This window comes from Lepus europaeus, chromosome 12 (assembly GCF_033115175.1).
Source record: "Lepus europaeus isolate LE1 chromosome 12, mLepTim1.pri, whole genome shotgun sequence".
Lineage (NCBI taxonomy): Eukaryota > Metazoa > Chordata > Mammalia > Lagomorpha > Leporidae > Lepus > Lepus europaeus.
The window spans coordinates 103,677,965-103,703,561 of record NC_084838.1 but is presented as its reverse complement, the minus strand read 5'-3'; the positions used below and the strand labels follow the sequence as shown (position 1 = coordinate 103,703,561).

Sequence of the window (25,597 nt, the reverse complement as noted above, 5' to 3'; positions counted from 1 at the left end):
TTATTGCTTATCCCGAATAACACAGTATGAATTCCACCTGTCTATATAGAAGAAATGATAAAGCTAGAAAATCACTACTTTGCAGCCACCAAAACAGAAACTGATACAAATATTTTCAATGATGCTAGAACCACTGGATGAAAAGGAAATTCAGACAATCTCAAAGTGTCACCCCACAAGTTACTTTTTAATTGATGAAGATACTTTATAATGGAGACAGGAGGTTAACACCAAGTGATCAAACTTGTAATGGGACGTCATTATGTGCCTTCCCCCAATATGATTCAATGTCATGCATGCCACATCAACTATGCACTTACCTGAATTACTTTAATTAGGGCTGTACATATCAGTATGTATAATAATATTAACATTTAAAAAACAGATTTGATAAATAACAAAATTATTAATGTATCTGGTAAATAAACTGTGGCTTAAGAATAAAATAGTACATTTATTCTAGATGGTATCTATTCTAAACATATTGCTTGTGATGAAAACACTTCAAAATCAGTAGCGAAGTACAGAAATGATCCTTGAAAGCATAGTCTTAACACTTCAAATTATAAAAGCATACCTGGTATTTGGCTAATTCTGCTTGCAATACTTTTACTTTAGACCTCTCTTGTTCTAATGCAGCATGAAGTGATGTCACCTATAATTAAATATTCAACAAGAAAAAGACTTTTTTTGGGCAAATACTCTAATTCCAACACTTAGTTACAATGATGAATTTTTAACAGCTATATGAACAAGTATTAGAGGAGAGACCCTCCCTGTAGTTTCCATTAGGCATTCAAGCTCACAATCTTAAGACAGAATAAGGATGTGAAGTCCAGCCATAGGCTAAGTTCAATTTGCCTTTTCTATCTCTATATTCATATTTCAGTAAATACAACTTTTTTCCCTTATTCTTCAGCACATACTTTGTGCAGTAACCAGAATCTCCATTTACTGGTCAATACACAACAGAAGTATCATTAACATCATCATCTTGAAGTACCAGAGGCTGTATTTCTGTTTGGTCAAGCTTAATAATTTAGGACTAAGTCACTGCTTAGGAAAACCAGCCATGTTTGCTCCACAGCTCCTTACCTGTATAGTTAGCTCATTCTTGATACTTTGCGACTCATCAACTTGCAGAAGTATTTCTGCTTTATCTTTCACTGACAAAAAAAGGAGAAATGGTAATATAGTCTTTTTAATCCCTCAAATTCTTTAAACAATACTTTTAGTGATATTGTATATTCATAATAATGGTTTCTTGTCTTCAAATTCAATGAATGTACTTCTAGGTTCTTGAGGGCTCTTATTTTTTCAATTGCAAATTCTGATCATTAATATCAGAACAGTTTTTCTTAGAAATTTTACATTTATGTGTTGTTAAAATACTATACAGATGTGATGAAGGAATCTTTCCATCTTCACTAAATGGGAGAAATATACAAGAATACAAACAATTTTACATAGGGAAAAAAAAAGGCAATTTTTAAAACAATGCAGGTGCTGGTGCTGTGGCGCAGCAGGTAAAGCTGCCGCCTGTAGTGCCGGAATCCCATTTGGGTGCTGGTTCGAGGCTGCTCCACTTCCGATCCAGCTCTCTGCTGTGGCCTGGGAAAGCAGTGGAAGATGGCCCAAGTGCTTGGGCCCCTGCAACCGTATGGGAGACCTGGAAGAAGCTCCTGGCTTCGGATTGGTGCAGCTCTGGCTGTTGTGGCCAACTGCAGAGTGAACTAGCACATGGAAGACCTCTCGTTCTCTCTGCCTCTCCTTCTATCTCTGTGTAACTCTTTCAAATAAATAAATAAATCTTAAAAAAAAAAAAAAAACAATGCAGAGTGCTCTTTTGTGTTAAGTTGCTGGGGGTAAACACACTACAAGGAAAATAATTATTTTCGGGGCCAGTACCATGGTGTAGAGGGTAAAGCTGCCACCTGCAGTGCCAGCATACCATATGGGCGCTGGTTCGAGACCCAGCTGCTCCACTTTTTTTTTGACAGGCAGAGTGGACACTGAGAGAGACAGAGAGAAAGGTCTTCCTTTTTGCGTTGGTTCACCCTCCAATGGCCGCCGCGGCCGGCGCACCGCGCTGATCTGAAGCCAGGAGCTTCTCCTGGTCTCCCATGCTCCTGCAGGGTCCAAGCACTTGGGCCATCCTCCACTGCACTCCCAGGCCACAGCAGAGAGCTGGCCTGGAAGAGGGGCAAGCGGGACAGAATCTGGAGCCCTGGCCTGCTCTACTTCTGATCCAGCTCTCTGCTATGGCCTGGGAAAGCAGTAAAAGATGGCCCAAGTTGGCTTTGGATCGGTGCAGCTCTGGCTGTTGTGGCCATGTGGGGAGTGAACCAGTGGATGGAAGGTCTTGATCTATCTACCCGGCATCAAATAAATAGATCTTAAAAAATTATTTTCTCTGGCTTTTCACACCAGTAACACATTATCAAGTATAAGAAGCTCATGTGGTCATAGCTGGTCATATAATATCTGTAAGTCCCTTAGAACTATTGATTTATCTAGAGGTTTTTCTCCTCTGTGAGTAAGCCAGAGGTTTATATTTTGGTTTCTACGTCTTCTAAGTCCTAGAAATCTTCAAGCAGCTGAGAATTTCCAATGGCTAAACTTCTCACCTTAAAAACAAGCTAGGGAAGTGGCAGGTAATGTGCTGTAGGGGGTTAAGCCACTGCCTGGGACAACCAAAACCCACGTGGGAGTGCTGGTTTAAGTCCTGGCTGCTCAGCTTCCACAGTTCTTGCTAATGCATCCTGGGAGTCAGTGGATGATGGCCTAGTAATTGGGTTTCTGTCACCTGGATGGAATAACAGGATTCTAGCTTTAGTCTGGCCAGTCCTAGCTGCTGTAGGCATTTGGGGAGAGGACCAGCAGTTAGATCTCTCTCACTCCGCTCTGCTTTCCAAGTAGATGAAAATAAACATTAAGGAAAAAAGCTGTGGGTGGTGGTGGCATTGCAATTGGTGGTTAACCCACTGAACCACAACACCAGCCTTCATTTTCACAATTTTTTAAAAAAATTTTATTTATTTACTTGAAAGGTAGAGTTAAAGACAGAGAAAGGAAGAGACAGAGAAAGGTCTTCCATCCACTAGTTCACTCCCCAAATGGCTGCAAGGGCCGGAGCTCGGCTGATCCAAAGCCAAAAGCTTGGAGCTTCTTCTGGGTCTCCCACTTGAGTGCAGGGGCCCAAGGACTTGGGCCATCTTCCACTGTTTTCCCAGACCATAGCAGAGAGCTGGATGGGAAGAGGAGCAGGCGGGATTGAACAGGCAGCCATATGGGATGCCAGTGCTTCAGGCTAGGGCGTTAACCTGCCGTGCCACAGCACCAACCCCAATTTTCACTTAATTTCTTTCTTTCTTTTTTTTTAAGATTTATTTATTTATTTGAAAGAGTTACACACAGAGAAAAGGAGAGGCAGAAAGAGAGAGAGAGAGAAAGAGAGAGAGAGAGAGGTCTTCCATCTGCTGGTTTACTCCGCAATTGGCCACAACGGTCGGAGCTGTGCTGATCCGAAGCCAGGAGCCAGGAGCCAGGAGCCTCTTCTGGGTCTCCCATGTGAGTTCAGGGACCCAAGCACTTGGGCCATCTTCTACTGCTTTCCCAGGCCACAGCAGAGAGCTGGATCGGAAGAGGAGCAGCCAGGACTCGAACTGGCACCCATATGGGATCCTGGTACTGCAGGTGGCAGCTTTATCCACTACACTACAGCACCAGCCCCTCACTTAATTTCTTAAGTGCTATATAGTACTCCTAGGATCTACAGCTGGGATTTCATTAGCATTTATGAATAAGGAAAATTTATTACATTTAATTTTGTCTACTTGGGAGAATATTTTCTCCTTTATTCATGTCTTAATTAATGTCTTTTATGGTTTATAATTTCATTTGCATATTATAGCTTTACTTATATGTACTTAAAATGTATTTAAAAATTAATACACATTTCCTTTTCTATCATGAATGAAAAATTTATCAGAATTTTCAAGGTGTCATTAGGTATACATATTCAGGAATTCATCTAATTTGGTGGGACTTCACAGAACATTAACCTAACTAATCTTGTTATCTCTAATCATGTTTCAGGTTGATTTCCTTGGCTTTCCACTGGTGACTTCTTGTCCGAAGTTTAGTGCAGCAGAAAAATTGTGAAGAGCAGTAGGGGAAGGGAGAGGAAGAAAGGAAACAAGAAGGAAAAGAATAGGAAGGAAACCCTCCAGTGTCAAAGCTCTCTTCTCAAGCAATCAAAACGCAGAAGCAGTTGTTAGACTTGATTTTCTTCTAAATAAAATCTAATAGTTTATAAATAATTAAAATCTCAAAGACTTCTCTTGAGTAATTATAAACCTGTATAAAACTAAGGTGCTGCAAGTGTGATTTGTGGTTAAACATTATTAGCTTCTAGCTGGCCTGCACCAGTGTTTCATTTTAGTGAATTGGCAAATTATGTATCTTGAAAAATTATCTTCGATTTAAGACAAACTTTTAATTCTAAAAACATACATATCACTTACTTTCACCTTCCTGAAGCATTTTCAATAACTGTGCATTTCTTGCCTTTACTTCTTTATACTTTGCCTAATAGTCAAAGAAGAAAACATTTAGTTTTTTAAAAAGTTAACAATACAATTTTAATAATCTACTACCAATTTATGGACATGTGAATTCCGGGCTTTCTAGGTCATAAATTGCTTTTTATAGAAATAGGATGGAGAAAGATGTATTCAGAACTGTCTGCTACTTAAATCACTGGTAAAATGAAAGGTATTAATATTACAGGTAACTCAAGAAAAGAGGGAGCAAAATGAGAAGAAGTCAGGATAATATTAAATTTTCTGGAACAGTCTTCTTTTCTCCTCCCAATAAAACCATTATACAACTCAACACAGTGTAGATGAAAACCAACAGAAAAATGGTTCACAGTTCTACCCAGTACTGTCCATAATACACCAGAACTTCCTGAATCTGCTTCTTCACACTGGCCAGTAGGTGACTGCCGAAACATAATTTTTAAATAATTTCTGAGAATGAATTTTAATTAAAAATTTGAAACTTGTGTTGTGAGTATTTAATTTTATAATACAGTTTCTGTACCTTCTCAGTTAAGGTGCAACCTTTTATTCTGTCATTGATTAAATCTTTTCTTTTCTAGTAATTTTTGGCTGACATGAGTACTTTACTGAAATATCTTTCAAATCTTCTACAATTTCTTTTTCCAAATGGCTTAGCTTCTTCCCACTCTACATGATACAATTATACATCTGAACCAGAAGAATTGTTTTCCCATATTAACATCCACATTCTAGGCAATTTTCTGCCTATGTTATCCTTATTTGGCCTATCTTATAGCATTCTGAATCATTTATAAATATTTAACACATTAAAGAAAACAATGCATGTAATATATTATAGAAAAACAAAAGCCTGATGAAAACACATTAGTGTAAGAAACTTATCCATGTACATGTATAGGTACAGAAGTTACTGGATTCACAAATTTTATAAAACATATTTAAATGTATTTCAAGTCCAATAAAGGTGGCTTTTACTAAATGGTATTCTATTAAGTTGCTGATGATAAATCAGTGTTCACCGAGCAGCAGTGCTATCAACCCAGTGAACTGAAGCGAGCACCACTGTAAAGGGACAGTAGGACTTCTGAGAGCTTTGAAGTACACATGGGAGACAAGTCAGATGGAAACAGAAACACGAGAGGAAAAAATACACTCAACAGCAACATTCACTATGAGTACAGAAATTCTCACCATGAACATGCCACTATGCTCATTATGCAATTCCCCCTTCTCGGGGTTTTAATCTGTGTTAATATCTCACTAAACTCCACCTTCTAGCTCAAGCCTCTGTCCAAAGTCCAGATCAGTGTAAGAGATAGCACTTCTTAAGGCTAGCCTTACAGTCTAAGATCAGCTCATACAGCAAAAATTGCAGGTGAACAAAATTATCCATGAAAATTCCTAACATTGCTTCTGAAAAGCATAGTTTTATATATATATATATGTCCTTACTAAATACATGTATAAAAACATAAATCTATAATAGTAACAAGTAATTTACAAAAAGGAACATGTATGAAATACACAATGCCCTAACTAGCATTTTTTCAGCTCATGAAAAAGAGCATATACAATTGATAAAGTGTACATACGTTATGACTCCACTGTGTCCACCTGAATCCTATCACACATGCCTGCATTTACCACAGCCATTTCAAACTCAACATATCCAAAATGGACTCTATTAGCTCTCCAAAACAGTTCAAAACTGTGATCTTGGGAGCGGGCATTTAGTCTAGCAGTTACACTCCCTGTATCCCATATCCAAGTCCCTGGGATCAATTCCTGGTTCCAGCTCTTGACTCCAGTTCCCACTAATGCAGACCCTGGGAGCCAGCAATGATGATTCAACTAACTGGGTCCCTGCCACTGTCATGGGAGACCTGGATTTCTTTCCTGGCTCCTGGCTGCTGCCCTGGCTCAGCCTTTGCCATTTTGGGCATTTGGGCAGTAAACTAGAAGATGGGAGTGTGTGTCTTCTGTGTCTGTCTCTCAAAAAACAAGTAACATTAAGAAACAGCCTTCCTTTTACATTCAATACTTCTTTACTGTTTTACAAGACTGTCTTTACTGCAGTCTCACACTGTAACTCTGTCCCACAAAACCACTCTTAAGTCACTTCACTTACAAAGACCTTCACTGCCCTCTCAAAATCTCAAGGCCTTCAAATTCCTTTTTTTCCTTCAAATTATTTTATTGCTTACATTTTTTATTAACATGTAATACTTGTACATTTTTATGGGGCATAATGCAATATTTAACCAATAGACATAGTATTAACCAGGAAACCAAGCAACTAGCCTTTATTTCCTTATCCTTTATGTTTGGAGCCTACCAGCTCCTCTCTCCCAGTTCCTTAGAGAAAGCGGAAGACATTGTTGTAAACTATAGTCATCCCACTGTGCTATGAAACAGAACAACAGAACTTGTTACTTCTGTCTTATTGTCCCAGTATCCATTATTCAACCAAATGAGTTCAGTATCTGACCCCAACTTAAATCTCCAATCTCTCCTCCTACGGCTTCCCATTTCTCTGAATGTCAGCTACAATGTGCTTCCCACCATTCCCACGCCTTTGTATGCACTGTGCTTGCTACCTGGCAAGATCACCTTTTCTGTGAGATCCTTACCAATTTTCTTTTTTTTCCTTTTTTTAAAAAATTTTTGTTAGTTTTTTTAAATTTATTTTTACTTTTTAATTTTTTTGACAGGCAGAGTTAGACAGTGAGAGAGACAGAGAGAAAGGTCTTCCTTTTTCCGTTGGTTCACCCCCCAAGTGGCCACTACGGCCGACATGCTGCACTGATCCGAAGCCAGGAGCCAGGTGCTTCTCCTGGTCTCCCATGTGGGTGTAGGGCCCAAGGACCTGGGCCATCCTCCACTGCACTCCCTGGCCACAGCAGAGAGCTGGACTGGAAGAGGAACAACCAGGACAGAATCTGGCGCACCAACCGGGACTAGAATCTGGGGTGCCGGAGCTGCAGGTGGAGGATTAGCCTAGTGAGCTGCGACGCCGGCCTGATCCTTACCAATTTTCAACAGCAGCAATGGACTCATTCCTTTTTCTGTGCTTCTGGGGTACTCGGAAACCTCGGTGGCAAATCCCTACACTACACTACAGTTATTTACATGTCTGTCTTTCTCACTGGACTATGAGTTGCTTATTAACTCATCTTTGTACTCCCTGTGCCTTGTACAACAAAAAGGATGATAAATGCAAATGAAAAGCTGAGGGAGATTAGTGGCTGCAGTTATAAAGTTTTAGCAGGGATGACTCTGGAATGTGTGAGTTGAGTAGGAAGGCAAATTTAAGAACACTCAGGGTTGGAATTCGATTTTTTTTCCCCACTATTACTTAGAGCCCAGAAAAGCAACTGGTAACACGTTCCAGGCACTCAGTAAATATTGCTAAGTGAATTAATAGTAGTCAAAGAAGAATGATGCTTGAGATGAATAAGAGATTTTTCTAAAAGGCTAAGCTAGGAAGTGAGAGAGTAATAGGCAGATTTGTGATTAAACATGAATTGTATACCCAACTATTGGCTGGCATGTGGAGAAACTGGAAAACTTGTGCACTGTTGGTGGGGACACAAAATGTTAACAACTGCTGTAGAAGTTTGGTGGTTCCTCAAAAAGTTAAATGTAGGAGTCCCATATGAACCAGATATCTGACACTCAGATATATAATCATAAGAACTGAAAGCAGGGACTCAGACACTCTGCACACCAATGAACAAAATGTATTATACACATACAATGGAAAAAGAAATAAAACTCTGACACATGCTATAACATGAATGAACCTTGAAAACATGCTAAGTGAGGTAAGCAGACATAAAAGGATAAACATTATATGATTCCATGTATATGAGGTAACCAGAATAGGAAACTTCACAGAGAATGGGAGGTTACCAGGAGCTGGGAAAAAAACAGGGGATTGTTTACTGAGTATAGAGCTTCTGTTTAGAATGATAGAGGGGCCAGCACTGAGGCATAGTGGGTAAAGCTGCCACCTGCAGTGCCGGCATCCCATATGGCACTGCTTCGTGTCCCGGCTGCTCCACTTCTGATCCAGCTCTCTGCTATGGCCTAGGAAAGCTCTGGAAGATGGTCCAAGTCCTTGGGCCCCTGCACCGTGTGGGAGACCTGGAAGAAGCTCTTGGCTTTGGATTGGCCCAGCTCTGGCCGTTGCAGCCAACTGGGGAATGAACTAGCGGATGGAAGACTTCTCTCTCTCCCTCTCCCTCTCCTTCTCTCTTTGTGTAACTCTGAATTTCAAATAAATGAATGAATATTAAAAAAAAAAGCAAGTCTTTTAAAAAAAGAATGATGGAAAAAGCTCTGCAAGTAGACAGTGGTGATGATTAAGTATTATCATGCAGGCAAATAATGACACTGAATTGTACACTTAAAATGGATATGTTATATATATTTACATCAAGAAAAATAAATATTATCATTCAGACTTTAAACCATTAATCAGTCTTAAAACCTAAATAGCAAAATGACTATTTCTATGAATCAAATTTTAAGCGCATTTAAAAAAAGAGAAACGGAAAATGCAAATTTATATACTTTTCTTTTATAAAAGTAAATGGACACAAACCTCCCACTGAGTGATCACATTTTTCAGCTTCTGGATTTCAGCATCTTTCCTTTCAAGTTCCAACTTTAGTCTTTCAATTCTTCCATCTTTCAAAACCACTTCCTAAAACAACAACAACATTATTTTAGCACTAAGATTCTTCTGCCAATCCTGATTTGGCATATTTCTTTGTGAAAAGTTGAAAAGGAAAAATCCTGACTTTAATTAATCTTCTAAGGCAACCTTAAACTTCTGACATTTCTACTTTAACTCAATTATATAATCTTAATTATGTACAACACAAGCAAATAAGATATTTAAGATAAATCTCAAAATACAAGCATACCCTAGAACAGTATCAGGGCTTTGAAATTCTATTTCAAAATAAAATAAAATTCTATCCTGAAATAAACACATTAAAAGTGTTTCTGGGAAAGTTGTTATTATCATGAAAACTTAAAAGAACATTAAATGACTATGAAACTTGAGATACAAAAAACAAAAGGCCGGCGCTGTGGCTCAATAGGCTAATCCTCCACCTGCGGCACGGGCACCCTGGGTTCTAGTCCCGATTGGGGCGCTGGGTACTAGTCCTGGTTGCTCCTCTTCCAGTCCAGCTCTCTGCTGTGGCCCGGGAGGGCAGTAGAGGATGGTCCAAGTGCTTGGGTCCCTGCACCCGCATGGGAGACCGGGAGGAACCACCCGGCTCCTGGCTTCGGATAGGTACAGTGCCAGCCGTGGCGGCAATTAGGGGAGTGAACCAATGGAAGGAAGACCTTTCTCTCTGTCTCTTTCACTGTCTATAACTCCGTCTCTCTCTCTCTCATGGTCTAACTCTGCCTGTCAAAAAAACAAAAACAACAACAAAAGTAAAGAACTTTTCTCCATAGCACCAATTATCAGGTGGAGGACTAACTAGAAAAATAATCTCTTAACAGCAAAATACAATTTAAAAAAGTTTAAGGCCATACTATGAAAATTACACAATTTTGAAAATGACATAACAAAGTATGTTTGCAGATAAGAAGGCTAAGTAGTACTTCTAATTTCAATAAATTGTCAACTGAAATTCTAATAGGATTTTATTCTTGGAAACTTAGAGGGACAGTAAAAACTTCAACTGGGAGAATACAGGATGGAAACACATAAAAAGTCAATTTGATGAAGAGGGATTTACTTACCAAATAATTCATACTATAAACACAAGCAATAATTAAAAGCGTGGTCATTGCACTTACATATGACAGAGAAAGATACCAGAAATGTCAAAAAAAAAAAAAAAAGACTTGAATTATAAGAGCTTCTCACAACATAAAGATGGCACTTAAAATTTTTTTTAACTTTATTTGAGAGGCAGAGAGAGAGAGAGAGCACGCGAGCTTGTGCACCAGGATGCTCTTATCTGCTGTGCTGGTTCACTCCCCCAAATGCCTGGATGTCAGGAGTTGGGAACTCAATCTAGGTATTCTGCATAGGAGGCAGCAATTAAATTACCAGTTGCTGCAGCAGGGTCTGCATTAGCAGAAAGCTAGATTCAGGAGCTGGTGAGTACCAAACCCAAGCCCTCATATGTAGCGTGTAGACATCTTAACAGCTAGGTCAAATGCCTGCCTACAAAGATGGTATTTTTAAAAAGTGAGAAAAGTCTGAACTATAGACTGGTAGTCTATAAAACAAAAGGCCAACTTGGAAAAGTCAATTTATTTATTTATAACTACAAAGTTATACTTTTGACAAGAATATAAATTGATTCTATATGCAATCATATGAATATTTAAAAAAATCTAGATGAATATGCTTATCACTTTTGAATAGGAAGGCCCTTCTGAAATGGACACTAAAGACAGACAACAAAAAGGAAAAGATTGAAATATTTGATAAAAATTTTAAAAATACTATAACAAAATTAACAGGTAAATGGAAAACTGGCAAAAAAAATCAGTGGCAACCAGTATGATCAAAAACACACAAGAAAATGTGCAATTTCACTAGTAAGCAGACCAGTGTTTTATCAGGTTGGTACATTTAAGAAACTTTTCTGTGGAGGTAATTGGTGGCAATTTATCCATTACCTGAAGTAATTAATGTATAAAGACGATTTAGTCACTTGAAATGCTCACCATCTTATTTAACTGAAAAAGTTCTCAGGTTTCTACATTATTAAGGAAAAGAATATAAGTCCACAGTAAAGCAGGACCACACTAAAATATCAACAGATTTCTCCAGGATAAAATTAGGTCATTCTTCCCTCACTACCTCTGCAAACTGGGATGATAATGTTACCTAGCAACCTCACAACTGTGAGAATTAGATAACCTTATGAACTTTATGTATTAAGACAGTATCCAGAATATATATAACAACTTGGCTGGCGCCGCGGCTCACTAGGCTAATCCTCCGCCTTGTGGCGCCGGCACACCGGGTTCTAGTCCCGGTCGGGGCACTGATTCTGTCCCGGTTGCCCCTCTTCCAGGCCAGCTCTCTGCTGTGGCCAGGGAGTGCAGTGGAGGATGGCCGAAGTGCTTGGGCCCTGCACCCCATGGGAGACCAGGAGAAGCACCTGGCTCCTGCCATCAGATCAGCGCGGTGCGCCGGCCGCAGCGCGCTACCGTGGCGGCCATTGGAGGCTGAACCAACGGCAAAAAGGAAGACCTTTCTCTCTGTCTCTCTCTCACTGTCCACTCTGCCTGTCAAAAAAAATAAAAAAATAAAAAAATAAAAAAAAAAGAATATATATAACAACCCTTCAAATATTTATTTTTGCTATTACCATTTCCTTATTTTTATATTATCTAAATATTACCAACATTTTTACAATAAATATCACTCTTTAAAACACATACTATTTCAATGTACACTACTTTAATAAAATCATTTATGTCAACAGAAATTACCTTCTAAGTAGAAGATACTATACCAAAATGAGGATAAAAGACTACATAAGAGAAAGTCTACGTGCACATGGGGCTGGAAATCTAGGAAGAATGACAGGAAAAATGTGATGTGTGAGGCAGACCATAAGAAAAACAAAATGCGGTGAGACAGACAAAAGGAAGCAAAGATCCTATCCAGGTTCTCTGTCTGGTGCTAGGCTGCAGCACCGAGAGAGGACTTCAGGGAGGGGATTACCTTGAGCAAAGTGGGAAGGGCTCTGTGAGAGGAGTGGTGTCTCTAGCAACAAGAAATTTGGAAGACTACATATAGCAAAGTTAATTAAATTGAGACTATGTAGAACAATGCTTTCAGAGTTATCTAATAGTGATTCATAAGAACGTTTTATATCACAAGTCAAAATTAACGTGTATATGTCAGTATATCTAGGAACATATGTATATATACTGTCTGTGTATGCTTAGACATATGCACCCACATACAGGTGTCACTCACTTATTCTGACATTTTGTCCTGTTCCTTTTATTTTTTTCTAAGTGGTGGCAGCAGTTTAGTGTATGAAGCCAAATGTTAACATGTTAATTAGAATTAAGGTTGATTTGTTTTCACATTTAAAAAAAAAGATTTATTTACTTATTTGGAAGGCCAAGCAACAGAGAGAGAGGGAGGGAGGGAAGGAGGGAGAAAGCAGGAAGGAGGACTTGGCTAGGTTGAAGCAGCAGCCAGCTACTCCATCTTGTTCTCTCCCATGGGATGTAGGGACCCAAGTTCTTGGGCTACCTTCTGCTGCCTCCCCAGGTACATTGGTAGAAAGCTGTGTTGGATGTAGAGTAGCCAGGACTCAAACTGATGCTCCAGTATGAGATGCTGTATCACAAATGATGGTTTAACTTGCTGTGCCACAATGCTGGTACCTACTTTTTCACCTTTAAAAACTCCTGGTAATGGATTGGCATTGTGCTGCAGCCTGCAATCCAGCATCCTATATGGGTGCTGGTTCATGTCCCGGCTGCTCCACTTCTAATCCACCTCCCTGCTAATAGCCCAAGCACTTGGGTCTTTGTCACCCACAGAGGAGACTATATAAAGCTCTTGGCCTGGCCTAGCCACTGGCCATTGTGGCCATCTGGGGGAGTGATCCAGTGGATGGAAGATCTCTCTCTCTCTGTAACTTTAACTTCAAATAATCTTTTTAAAAAAAATTCCTGATAATATATACATGTTCAGTTAAAAAAGTATTTTAACCTTGGCAGTAAGAGGTGTTTTTGAAAAAGGAATACAATGGAGAGAGAAGGGAGGTAGACATATAGAAGGAAGTAGAGCATTTTTAAATTGGCCTCAATCCCCTTACACTCAATGACATACTATGACAAGATCCTACCTTGACTACTTATGAAAAGCTCCAAATATCCAGAAAATTTATACACATATATATATGGCACACATGAGACTAAAAAGAACTAACAATATACAGAATTCAACTATGATTTAGTGACTTGCTTTTTTCATTATGTTCTTGATACTCATCCATGTTGCTATGTATAGCTATAGCATTTCTCTTAATGATTTTGCTGGTAAAAACAAATGAATATAGAACATTCTTCTTGAGCAGCTCATCAGTTTAATCTAGGAGTAGAATGTCTAGAATACAGATTATGTCTAATCTTCAGCTTTGAAAGTTATGCCAAATTGTTTTCCAAAATGGTTATATCAATTTACATTTCCATGGGCACTATGTTGCCCTTGCTTGTTGCCTTTAACCCAGTAAGTACTGTCTTGCATAATTCTTTTCAATAGTCTCTACCTTCCTTCAATTTTTTCCTATGTACTGTGGGAAAATTAGTATTACTCTATAAAACTTGCCTCTCGGCTTAAAATCCTTCAAAAAATTCATTACTGTCTACCAATTTAGGCGTTAGAGGTAAGTGTTTGGTGCAGGTTAAGATATTGCGGAGCCAGCTCTCTGCTATGACCTGAGAAAGCATAAAAGATGGCCCAAGTCCTTGAGTTCCTGCAACCTCATGGGAGACCCAGAAGCAGCTCCTGGCTCCTGGCTTTGGATAGGCCCAGCTCCTGCCAATATGGCCATTTGGGGAGTGAAGAGAGGAAGACCTCTCTTTCTCTCTGCAACTCTGCCTTTCAAATAGATAATAATAATAGTAATAATAAAAAATATTTTTTAAAAAAGACACCTCTTGGGTTGCCCACATCCTGTGTTGCACTGAGTTTCAGTCCCACCTCTGCTTCCTATTCTACCTTCCTGCTGTTATACACCATGAGAGGCAGCAGTGATGGCCAAATGTTTGGGTCTCTGACACCAACCTGGAGACCGGATTGAATTCCAGGCTCCTGATTCTGGCTTGGCCTAGCCCCAGCAGGTGCAGGTGTTTAGGGAGTGAGCCAGCAAATGGAAGATATCTCTCTCTCTCTCTCTCTCTCTCTCTCTCTGCCTTTCAAATAAATAAAAATAAACCAGGCTTTAAATCCTCCACAGTCTTTCCCAGCCTACCTTATCATACTACATTCCTCTATGGACTTCTGTTTTAATTAAACTGGTTGATGCTTTACTGCCTTCATAATTAAGGTATTCCATGTCTTCTTCCTCACCTCTGCATGTTCAATCCTACAGTCCTTTAAGCTTCCAATTTAAATGCAATTTTCTCCTCGAAAAGCCACTTCTGATTCTCACTCCTCTAAGTTACTAGAGCACTTTAGCTGAACATGTTTTTTTTACCTTTATAAAAGTAATTATCTATGGGTATGATATACATTTTCTGTGAAACTATTTTTTTGAGAGACACAGTGAAAGTGACATCTTTTTAGAGGTTCTGATAAGCAAAATAAATGCAGACTTAGAGAAATGAGAGATAATGTACTTTACAGGATGAAATTTAAGATGTGGCAGCAAAGAACTCAGCATAAGTCATACCTCTTCCTGGCTCTATGAATTCAGGATTAGGGTATGAGGAGAGGAAGTATCCTTTTCTCCTTAGGTATTTTAGATAGTATTGGTCTGTAACAGAGGTTGGCAAACCTCTACTGTAAAAGGCCCAACAGTTAATTTAGGCTTTACAGATTACATACAGTCTGTCACATACTTTATCAATTTCTTTTATATATTTAAAGATGAGGAAAGTGGTGACAGGCTTTTGGCCTCATGGTTAAGACACCCCTTGGGACACCCATATGGGAGTGCTTGGATTCCAGTCCCAGCTCTGCTCCCAATCCAAGCCTCCTCCTAATGCACACTCTGGGAAGTAGTAGGTGATGGTTCAAATAGCTGGGTCTCTGGTATCCATGTGGGAGATGGACTGAGCTCCTGGCTGTCAGCTTTGGCTCGGCCTAGCTGTGACTACGGTGGCCATTTGGAGAGTAAACTTGCAGGTAGGAGCTCTGTCTCTGCCCCTCAAAGATACAAATAAAAATTAATAATAAAAAATGTAAATAGTAGGATGGGCATCTGGCTTGGAAGTTAAGATGATGGTCAGGATAACCATGTCCCATACTGCAGAACCTAGCTTAGATTTCTGGTTCTGGCTCCTGACGCCAGCTTCCTGCTAACGTAGCCCCTTGGAGGTGGGGATAATGGCTCAAATAATTGGGTCCTTGCCACCCATGTGGGAGAGAGACCTGAACTGAGTTTCTAGGTTCTGGCTTCAGCCCCAACTTGTGGCTGTTGTGGGAATTTAGGGATTGGATGGGATCCAGTGGGTGTGATCCTGCTCTCTCCAACAGAGATGGAACTGAAAAATGCTGTGTCATGAATATGGAGCTACATTATTCATTTTTAAAACCTGAAAATACCATTCCAATATTTTTTAAATCTAAGTACTGTTCTTAGCTTATGGGTCTTTCAAAGGCAGATCACCAACCACAACTGCTGTGTTGGCCACAGCTTGCCTTGTTGTACAGTATAATTATCTAACTTGTTAATTTCACAGAAAAGATCTTTGTAACTTAATTCCAATCTGTTTCTTTGGCCATGTTATCTCACAGTCTCTGTACTACACTTAACTGTAGTTTCCTGAGTATTCTGTCTATGGTCTTCATAATGCAAAAGGTCCCCTTAGGCTACAAACCCTTTGTTTCTCAGATTACATAGTTACTCATCATTCAACTCCTACCTCAAATGTCACTTTTTATCATACCCATCACAATTCACCTAAACAGTATTTATTGCCTTATCCACTCAAAGCCTGTTTTTTACTGTTCATCTATCCCTTAAAGTCTTCATCGTGCTGAATAACAATGCCTTTACAGATCTACCTTCTCCTATTTCCACTACTTTTGAGTACCTAAGGTAAGAAGGGTCTTGGGGCCGGCACTGTGGCGTAGCAGGTAAAGCCATTGCCTGCAGTGCCGACATCACATATGGGTGCCAGTTCGAGACCCAGCTGCTCCACTTCCCATCCAGCTCTCTGCTGTTCATGGCTCCTGGCTTCGGATCAGCACAGTTTCAGCTGTTGCAGCCATCTGGGGAGTGACCCAGTGGATGGAAGGCTGGAAGACCTCTCTCTCTGTCTGCTTCTCCTCTCTCTGTGTAACTGTGACTTTCAAGTAAAAAAAAAAAAAAATCATTAAAAAAAAAAAAAAGAAGGGTCTCAACTATCCTGGTGTCCTGCTTCCTCACACCAGTGGCTAACAGTACACAGAATATAGCACATGCTCAATAAATACTCATCAATGAATGAAGTACATACTTCATGCTTTGAATATTTATATCTTTGTGTGACAATGACTAAAATATTATCTAATGACTAAGATATTATCTAAAACGGTTACTTTATACAATCATAATTGGATTCCACAGCTTACTTTAAAAAAAAATCTTGCATTTTAATTTCACTGATTTTAACAGAATTTTCTACTTTACATGCCTGGTTGTGTTCATGAGCTGTGCAATTATCTGTTCCATTATAGTCTGTAAGCTGTTCTCTTCTTTTTTCTCTAATAAGAATTTTATGAACATCATCTTCCAGTCTATTGAAGAATCCTCCATCATGTGATAAAGTCTGAGAAGAACTCAATTCCTGTCAAAAACGAATATGATTTACTATCATTCAACACAAAAGTGTATGCATTTAATAAACCTAGTCAGTCTCTAGAAGAATAAAGAATCAAAAGGAATCTGCTAATTAAGAGACAATCAACCCCTTGGTTCCGGAAGATAAACAGTTAAGATACATTTGGAAATGTCCTTTTCTTCCTTCTTAATAGTTTTGGGGTTGGGTATGCTTGATTTTAAAATTTTTGTTAGTCACACACAATTCACCCAAGTAATGTGTACAAGTCAATGGTTATTTAATATATTCAAAGAGTTGTAAAACTACTACCACAATCAATCCTGTAACATTTTCATCACTTCAAAAAGAAACACTGCACTCATTAGCAGTCACTCCCCATTTTCCTCCTAATGCTTCTCCCAGCCCCAGGCAATATTAATCTACTATCAACCTATTCTAGACATTTCATGTAAATGAAATAATCTAGTACTTTTTTTGCAATTGGTTTATTTGATTTAGCAAACTGTTCTAAAGGTTCGTCCATCTTATGGCATACCTCAGTATTTCATTTCTTTTTTATTACCAAATAATAGCTTATTCTACATTTTTCTATCCATTTGGGTTGATAAGCATTTGGATTATTTCACTTTTTGGCTTCTAGGGATAATGCTGCTATGACCATTCATGCATAAGATTTTGTGTGGATGTGTTTTCAACTATATTGGATATATACCTACAAATGGAATTGCTGGGTCACAGCAATTAATTAAATTAACTTTGTTAGTTTTTTGAGATGTTACCAGATATAATCAGCAGTGCAAATGAGTTCCAATTTCCCCATATTCTTCATCAACATTTGTTATTATCTGTCTTTGTGATTACAGGCACCTTTGTGGGTAATGAAGTGGTTTCTCATCATGGTTCTGAGTTACATTTCCCTGATGACTAACGATGAATATCCTTTGTGTGCTTACTAGACATTTATATATCTTTCTGGGAAAATGTCTACTCATCTCTTTTGATGATTTTAAATTTTATTTGAATGGCATGGAGACAGTGAAACAGAGACAGGCAGAGAGAGAACTCTCCCATCCACTGGTTCACTCCCCAAATGTGAACAACAGCCTTGGAAGGGCCAGGCTGAAATCAGGGATAGGAACTCAATCAAGGTCTCCAATGAAGATGGCAGAGACACAAATACTTGAACCATCACCTGCTGCTGCCTCCCAGGGTGCACATTAGTAGGAAAGCAGACTAAGAAGCAGAGCCAGGACTTGATCCCAAGCATTCTGATATGGGACCTGGGTGTCTTAACCACTGAACAAAGTGCGTGCCTCCTTTTTGCTCACTTTTTGCCTCGGTTACTTGCCTTTTTTTGAGTTCCTGATGTACTTTACATACAACTACACCTTACCAAATATAATTTACAAATATATTTTTCCTGTGAGTTATTCTGCATCTTCTTCCTTCATGGAATCTTTGTGTATCACAGAAGGTTTACATTTTTCATAAAGTCTAAATTCAAGAAATCATGACAAAAACTCAAGGTCCCAAGAATTTACTCCTATATTTTCTTCTCAGAGCTGCATAGTTTTAGCTCTTATATTTAGTTCCAATATGCATTCTGAATTAACTATTGGCATAGCGTGAAGAAGGGGTAGAAATTCAGACTCCTGCATATGGATATCCAGCGTCATTGGTTGAGAAGGCAGTTATTCTTTGCCCCAACAAATTGTCATGGCACCTTTTTCCAAAATCTACTAAACATAAATGTCAGTGTTTGCTGCTGGACTCTCCATTGTATCCCATCAACCAAATCAACGAATATGCCTACCATGCTCTGTTGATTACTTTAGGCTTGTGCTGCCTAACCTTTTACATTTAAAAATCTTTACGTAAGTTCTATATGCCAATAAAGATATCTCAAGGGATTAAAACGTCTTTTGTCACCTATCTCCTCAGTCCACATTTCTTCATGGTAAAAACATTAAAATGCCTTTCTTCTAGCTTTTTTTTATAAAGAAAAATATACAGCACATTGTCATGATCTGTAGTCCCCAACTGTGCACCAGAATGTCAACGCTTCTGATTACCATCTAATTATAAGTTAGTACTGTGAAATAACCCTTCCCCACACCACCCTCCCCAGGCTCTGATAACCACAATTATACCGTTAACTTTATGACATCAATTTATATTCCACATGACTGAGATGATCTGGCACTCGTCTTTCTGTGCCTAGCTTATTTCACTTAACATAATGACCTCCAGTTCCATCCATGTTGTTGCAAATGACAAACATCCCATTCATTTTATGCCTGATTCCCTTGCGAATATTACCACTTTTCCTTTTTTTTTTAAATTAAAAGATGTGCTTGTTGGAAAGACAGAGTGGGAGGAAGAGAAAGATTCTACTGATTCATTTCCCAAAAGGCCACAACAGCCAGGTGGGCCAGGTTGAGGCCAGGAGCCTGGAACTCCATCTGTCTCCCACCAAGCACTTGGACAGTTTGCTGCTGCTTTCTCAGACACATGAGCAGGGATCTGGATTGGAAGCAGATCAGCTAGGGCTCAAACTGACACTCTGATATGGGATGCCAGCACTGCAGGCATTGGCTTAAGCTGTTGCACCACACCAGCCCTTACCACTTTTTCTTTCCCTATTTTTTAGTTGATGAACATTTTAGGTTGTTTCCATTTCTTGGCTATATGTGAATAGTGCTGTAATAACATGGGAGTAACTGATTTCATTTCCCTGGTATACATACCTGGTAGTGTGACTGCTGGATCATTCGGTAGTCTATTCTATTTTTAGGTGAGAAACCTCACACTGTTTTCCATAATGGCTATACTAATTTATATTGCTATATTCCTATCACAGTGGGCAAGGGTCCCCTTTTTTCCAAATCCTCAATGGCAGTTGTCATCTTTTGTTATTGATAGCAGCCAATCTAACTGGAGTTGGGTTGATATATCACTGCTTTTTTTTTTTAATACTTTAATAGCTTTATATTGAAAAACAAAGATTGTGAGGTAGCAATACAAAGAGTTTCCATATTCCCCTAACCCCATTTACCCTATTATTAACCTCTCATATATTTGTCACAATTAATGAGCCACATTCAGCTCCCCCCCCCCTTTAAATCCAAAATCCTTTTATCCCTCCCACCCCTTCTAACCTCTAGTTACAAACATTCTGTGTTTGGGCAGGCTTTACAATTTTTAGCTCCTACATGTAAGGGAGAACACGGGGTATCTGTCTTTCTGTTTCTGGCTTATTTCACTCGGCATGATGTCCTCCAGTTCCATCCATTTTGTACAAATGACAGGATTTCTTTTTTTATATAGCTGAACAGTATTCCACTGTGGATATATAACACATTTTCTATATCCATTCATCTAATGATGGACACCTTAGTTAATTCCATAATTTGGCTACTGTGAACAGCTTTCAACATGGTAGAAAAGATACTTCTTTTACACAATGAATTTAAGTATTTTGGGTATATACCTAGTAGTGGGATTGCTGGATCATATGGCAGTTCCATTGATTGCTATAAACTTCCCTCAGTATTAAACTGATGTGCTATGTTTTCATTTTCATCTTTCAAAAGATTTAATTCCTTTTTCAATTTCTTCAATGATCCATTGGTCACTTAATAGAATGTTACTCAATTTCCATGTATTTGTAAATTTTCTATTGTTTGTCTTGTTGTTGATTAGACTATTATTCCCTTATGGTCTGAGAGATACATGGTATGATTTCAGTGCTTTTACATTTACTGAGACTTGATTTGTGGCCTAACATATGGTCTATCCTAAAAAATGTCCCATGTGCTGATAAGCATAGTATGTATCCTATAGCTGTTGGGCGAAATGTTCTATAAATGTCTGTTAGGATCATTTATTCAATAGTATGACTCAACTCTGATGTTTTTCTGTCTGGATGATCTGCCCATTGATGACAATGGAGTGCTGAAGTCCCCCACTATTACTATATTGAAGTTTTCTCTCTCTTTAGGTCAAATATTTACTATATATACCAGAGTTGTCTTTGTGCTGAGTGCATATGTATTTATGATTCTTATTTTTTTTGCTGAATAGATCCTATCAACATATAATGTTCTTTTTACAGTTTGTGATTTAAAGTTTTATTTGATATGATTATAAATATTCCCACTGGTCTTTTGGTTTCCACTTGCATAGTATTATCTTTTTCTAACTCTTCATTTTCAGTTTATGTGCATTTTTCTCTGTGAAAAGCATTTCTTGTAGCCAACATACAGTTGGGTATTGGTTTTTCTATTCATTCAGCCAACCTGGATCTTTTGAATGGGCAATTTAATCCATTTCCATTCAAGGTTAACACTGACAGATTAAAACTCCTGTCATTTTTGTTGATTCATTAATTGCAGCTGGTATTTTAGTGAATTATGTACTGTCAAAAGTGTTTTCATGAGGTTTACTTCTAATGTAAGAGATGTAATGAATGTTTTCTTCAAGATTTCTTGTAAGGCTCATCTGGTGGTGATAAATTCTCAGATTTTCCTTATCTGGGGAACATTTTATATCTCCTTAACTTCTTTAAAGATTTATTTATTTGAAAGGCAGAAATACAGAGAGGGAGAGAGAAATCATCTTCCATCTCCTTGTTCACTCCCCAAATGGCCACAATGGCCAAGGCTGGGCCAGACCAAAGCCAGAAGCCAGGAGCTACTTCAGAGTTTCCCACCTGGGTGTAGGGGTCCAACTACTTGTGCCATCTTCCTCTGCTTTCCCAGGTGCATTAGCAGGGAGCTGGAATGGAAGTGGAGAAGCTGGGACTTGAATCAGCACCCATGTGGGATGCTGGCACTGCAGGTGGGGGCTTAACCTACTATGCCACAGTTCTGGACCCTCTACTTCACTTCTAAAGGATAGCTTTGCTGTATATAAAGTTTGGTTGGAAGTGTTTTTCTTTCAAAACTTGCAATTAATCACCCCACTCTCTTCTGGCCTGTAGGGTTTTATTGAGAATCCTCTGTTAGCCTAATTAATTTTCCTTTATATGTAACTCGATGTTTTTCTTACTGCTTTTAGGATTCTCTCCTTGTCCTTAATTTTTGACAATTTGACTATAATATGCCTTGGAGAAGGTCTTTTCTGATTGAGCATGTCTGGGGTCCTTTGAACTTCCTGTATCTCAATGTCCAAATCTCTTTCAAGACTTAGGAAGTTTTCAACTACTACTTCACTCAGTAATTCTCAATGCCTTTCTCCTTCTCTTCCCTTCCCAGTATCGCTTAAAACAATATCTGCTTACTGGACTCACATTGTGGCGCAGTGAGTTAAGACACCACCTGGGACACTGGCATCCCACATGAGCACCAGTTCAAGTCCCAGCTATTTCACCTCCAACCCAGCCCCCTGCTAATGCACCCTTCTGCAAAAGCAGAAGATGGCACCGGCCATCTACATGGGAGGCCTGGATGGAGTTCCTAGCTCCTAGCTTCAGCCTGGTCCAGTCTCAGCCATTGTAGCCATTTAGGGAGAGAAGCAGCAGATGGAAAATTGATCTAACTTTGCCTTTCAAATAAATAAATCTTTTTAAGAAAAATCTGTTCACTTAATGGGATCCCACATGTTGTGTAGACTTTCTTCATTCTTTTAAATTGTTTTCTCTTTATTTTTGTCTCACTGGGTTTATCAAAGGTCTTGTTCTCCAGATATTATATTCTTTATTCTGCTTGGTCTATTCTGTTGTTGAAGCTCTCAACTGTGTTTTTTATTTGAAATTTTTAGCTCCAAAATTTGTTTGGTTCTTATTATGACTTCTAGCTCTTTACTAAACTTCTCATTCATATAATTTGTTTTCCTAATTTCTTTAAATTAGCTGTATTCTCTTGTACCCCACTGAGTTTCCTTAGAATCTGAATTCTTTTATAGGCATAACACAGATTTCTTCCAAGTCAGAATGTATTTCTGGAGACCCACTGTGTTCTTTTAGAGGTGTCACGCTTCCTTCTTCATTTTTCCTGTGTCCCTCTGTTGTTGATGTTTGCACATCTGCTCTAACCGTTTTTCTTTTTTTTTCTTTTTCGTATTCTTTTTTTTTTTTGCTTTTTTTTTGTTTTGTTTTTTTGTCCGTTTCTTTTTCTTACTTTGGCTCTAGATGAGCCCAGAAATGTAACCTCTGAGTGATTTCTTCAGTAGTAATCAGCATCAACAGTGTATACCAGTGCCACAACCATCTAGTCAGTAGACATAGTAGTATGACTTTAAGGTGGATGTGAGCTTCCAAAGGTATCTGTCTGTCTTTAGTCCCCTGAGAGTTCAGTGCCAACCACACTGGATTTGTGATGACTGTAGCCATGCTTTGGGTGCTGTGGGATACAGATGGAGCTGTTCTCTTGTCCTGCCCCACAAGGCAAGTCTGAATAATGCTGGTGGTTGTGGCACTAATAGCTAGAGCCTTCAAACTGTATAATATGGATAGCACCCTTATCCAGGTACTGCTGGGGCTTACAGCACCAAGAGCCTGAGTCCCAGCACTGGGAAATGTTAAAGGGGAACTAGCTCAAGCATCACGGGGCAAATACAGATTATCCTGAGGATAGTGCACTGGCAGCTGTAGGTCTGCAGGTGGGTTCTTCCCTAGGTCCTATGTGGTACGAGAATACTTTAGGTTTTAAAAAATTTTTATCATTCTGATGTAATCTTTTATGACTTTTTATTTAGCATGTTGTTGCCTGGATCTGTAAACCCATCCATTTTTGTGATTTACAAAAAAGGCCTGGTGACTGTGAGATCCAGGTGTGACACATTTGGGCCTGCCTGAATAGCTGAGGGGCTGCCTCTATCATCCTCCTCCATCCCCACAACCATGGGCGGATAACATGGAATCATAGGACTCAGCCTGATAACATCCATTAACTGGGCAGATCCTAATGGTCCCTTGTCCCCAGGTTAGTGCCTGCAGACAGATCTCTAGACCTGATTCAGTGCTCAGGAGAGTTGTGCAGTCCCAGTTTGAGTAGTCTTTTATCCCAGCCAACATCACCAGTGGGGCAATGAGCCCACCTCAGCAACAGACAGGCCATAGCAGGGTAAGCTTTAGTTCTACCCCACAAGCTACACTGATCTTGGTGGGCTGATGGCTCTGCATGTCATTTAGTATTATGGCATTTATGGACACAGGACAAGGAGCCTGAGCCTACCATAGGCCCAGGAAAAGGCTTGCAGGGACAGACTACCCCTTTTAGGCATTTCCCCAGCTCATACTAAACAACACATCAGTTGTAGATTTAGGACAAATTTGAGTTTGGAAAGTATTGTATGACTGGATCAGTAAAAACATATCAACAATGAACCTAGGTAAACCAGTTTAGGGTGCTTTCTAGTGTTGAAACACTAAAAGTGTCCTTAGATGCAGAGAAAATAAACAGACTGCATAATTTCTAGAAGCATAGCTATAAAGAAAGCCAGATTACTATAATCCTTCAGTGTTCAAGAACTTCAGGGAACTAAAGCTTCATCTTAAGTCAAAATAAGGTGCCAGAAACCAACCACTAGGAAATGAGATTTCCAAATGCTTGAATGAAGACTTCAAAACAGCTGTTTTAAGGAAACTCAGCAAAATTCAAGAGAGCACAGAAAGATGAATCACTATTCTAAGAGACTTGATAGAGTGATGATGTAATTAAACAAAATTAAGCAAAAATCCTTCAACTGAAAATATACTAAGTAAAATTTAAAATGTGGAGGAAGGGAAGGCATCAATAGCAGAATAGAGCAAACAGAAAAATCAGTGAGCTCAAGGGCTATTTGAAAATAGTTAGAGAAAGAATTAAGGATGAAAAAAGCTTATAGGAAATACAGGTAACATGAAAAGACTAAGTATTTGTTATTAGGATTCAAGAGGAACTTTGAGGGTGCCAAAGAGGTTGAAACTCTATTCAAATATATAACAACAGAAAACTTTCCCAAATAAAGATACACCTATCATGGAACAGGAAAGTCAAAGGTCACTGGTCAGATCAAACCAATCAAGTCTACGCTAAGACACATTATATTCCAACAGTCCAAGGTTAAAGTTAGAGAGAGCTGCAAGAGGGAAAATGCAAACAACTCCTAAAGGAGTACCTATTCACATGACTGCGTATTTCTCAACAGAAACTTTAGAGGCTGTAGGGAGTTCTTTAAACTCAAAAGGACTCTAGTAAGAAGAAAGTATCAGAAGGTAGAAAATTCACTGGTAAGAGTAACTATACCAACAAATTCAAAATGCTCCAGTATTGTAAATATGGCATTAAAAACCACTTACACCTTTATTGTGAAAACTAAAAAGTTATGATCCCTTCACGACAATGTTGACACAGGCAATACTGAAAGAGGTCAAATGTAACATCAAAAATTGAGTATAAATGTAGAGGAAGTCAAACTGTCATTGTTTGTACATGACATGATCTTACATGTGGAAAACCTCAATGACTCTACCAAAAAGCTGTTAGGACTAATAAATTTAGCAAAGCTTCAGGATACAAAGTCAATGT

The 25,597-nt window shown here is 38.9% G+C and overlaps 1 protein-coding gene across 5 annotated transcripts in view; it reads right to left on the bottom strand.

Moving 5' to 3' along the window:
• The window catches only part of GKAP1 (G kinase anchoring protein 1), a 90,501-nt gene that overhangs the window by 1,942 nt on the left and 62,962 nt on the right, over window positions 1-25,597 (bottom strand). For 4 of the 5 annotated variants that reach the window (XM_062208645.1, XM_062208643.1, XM_062208646.1 and 1 more), the window contains 4 exons: window positions 9,193-9,294; window positions 4,527-4,590; window positions 1,096-1,166; window positions 578-655 (listed from right to left, as the gene is read on the bottom strand). In XM_062208645.1, the coding sequence (XP_062064629.1) occupies window positions 578-655; window positions 1,096-1,166; window positions 4,527-4,590; window positions 9,193-9,294 (315 nt within the window). Of the gene's footprint in view, window positions 1-577; window positions 656-1,095; window positions 1,167-4,526; window positions 4,591-9,192; window positions 9,295-16,940; window positions 17,094-25,597 lie in introns of all 5 variants that reach the window. The other variant, XM_062208647.1, reaches the window with a different exon arrangement.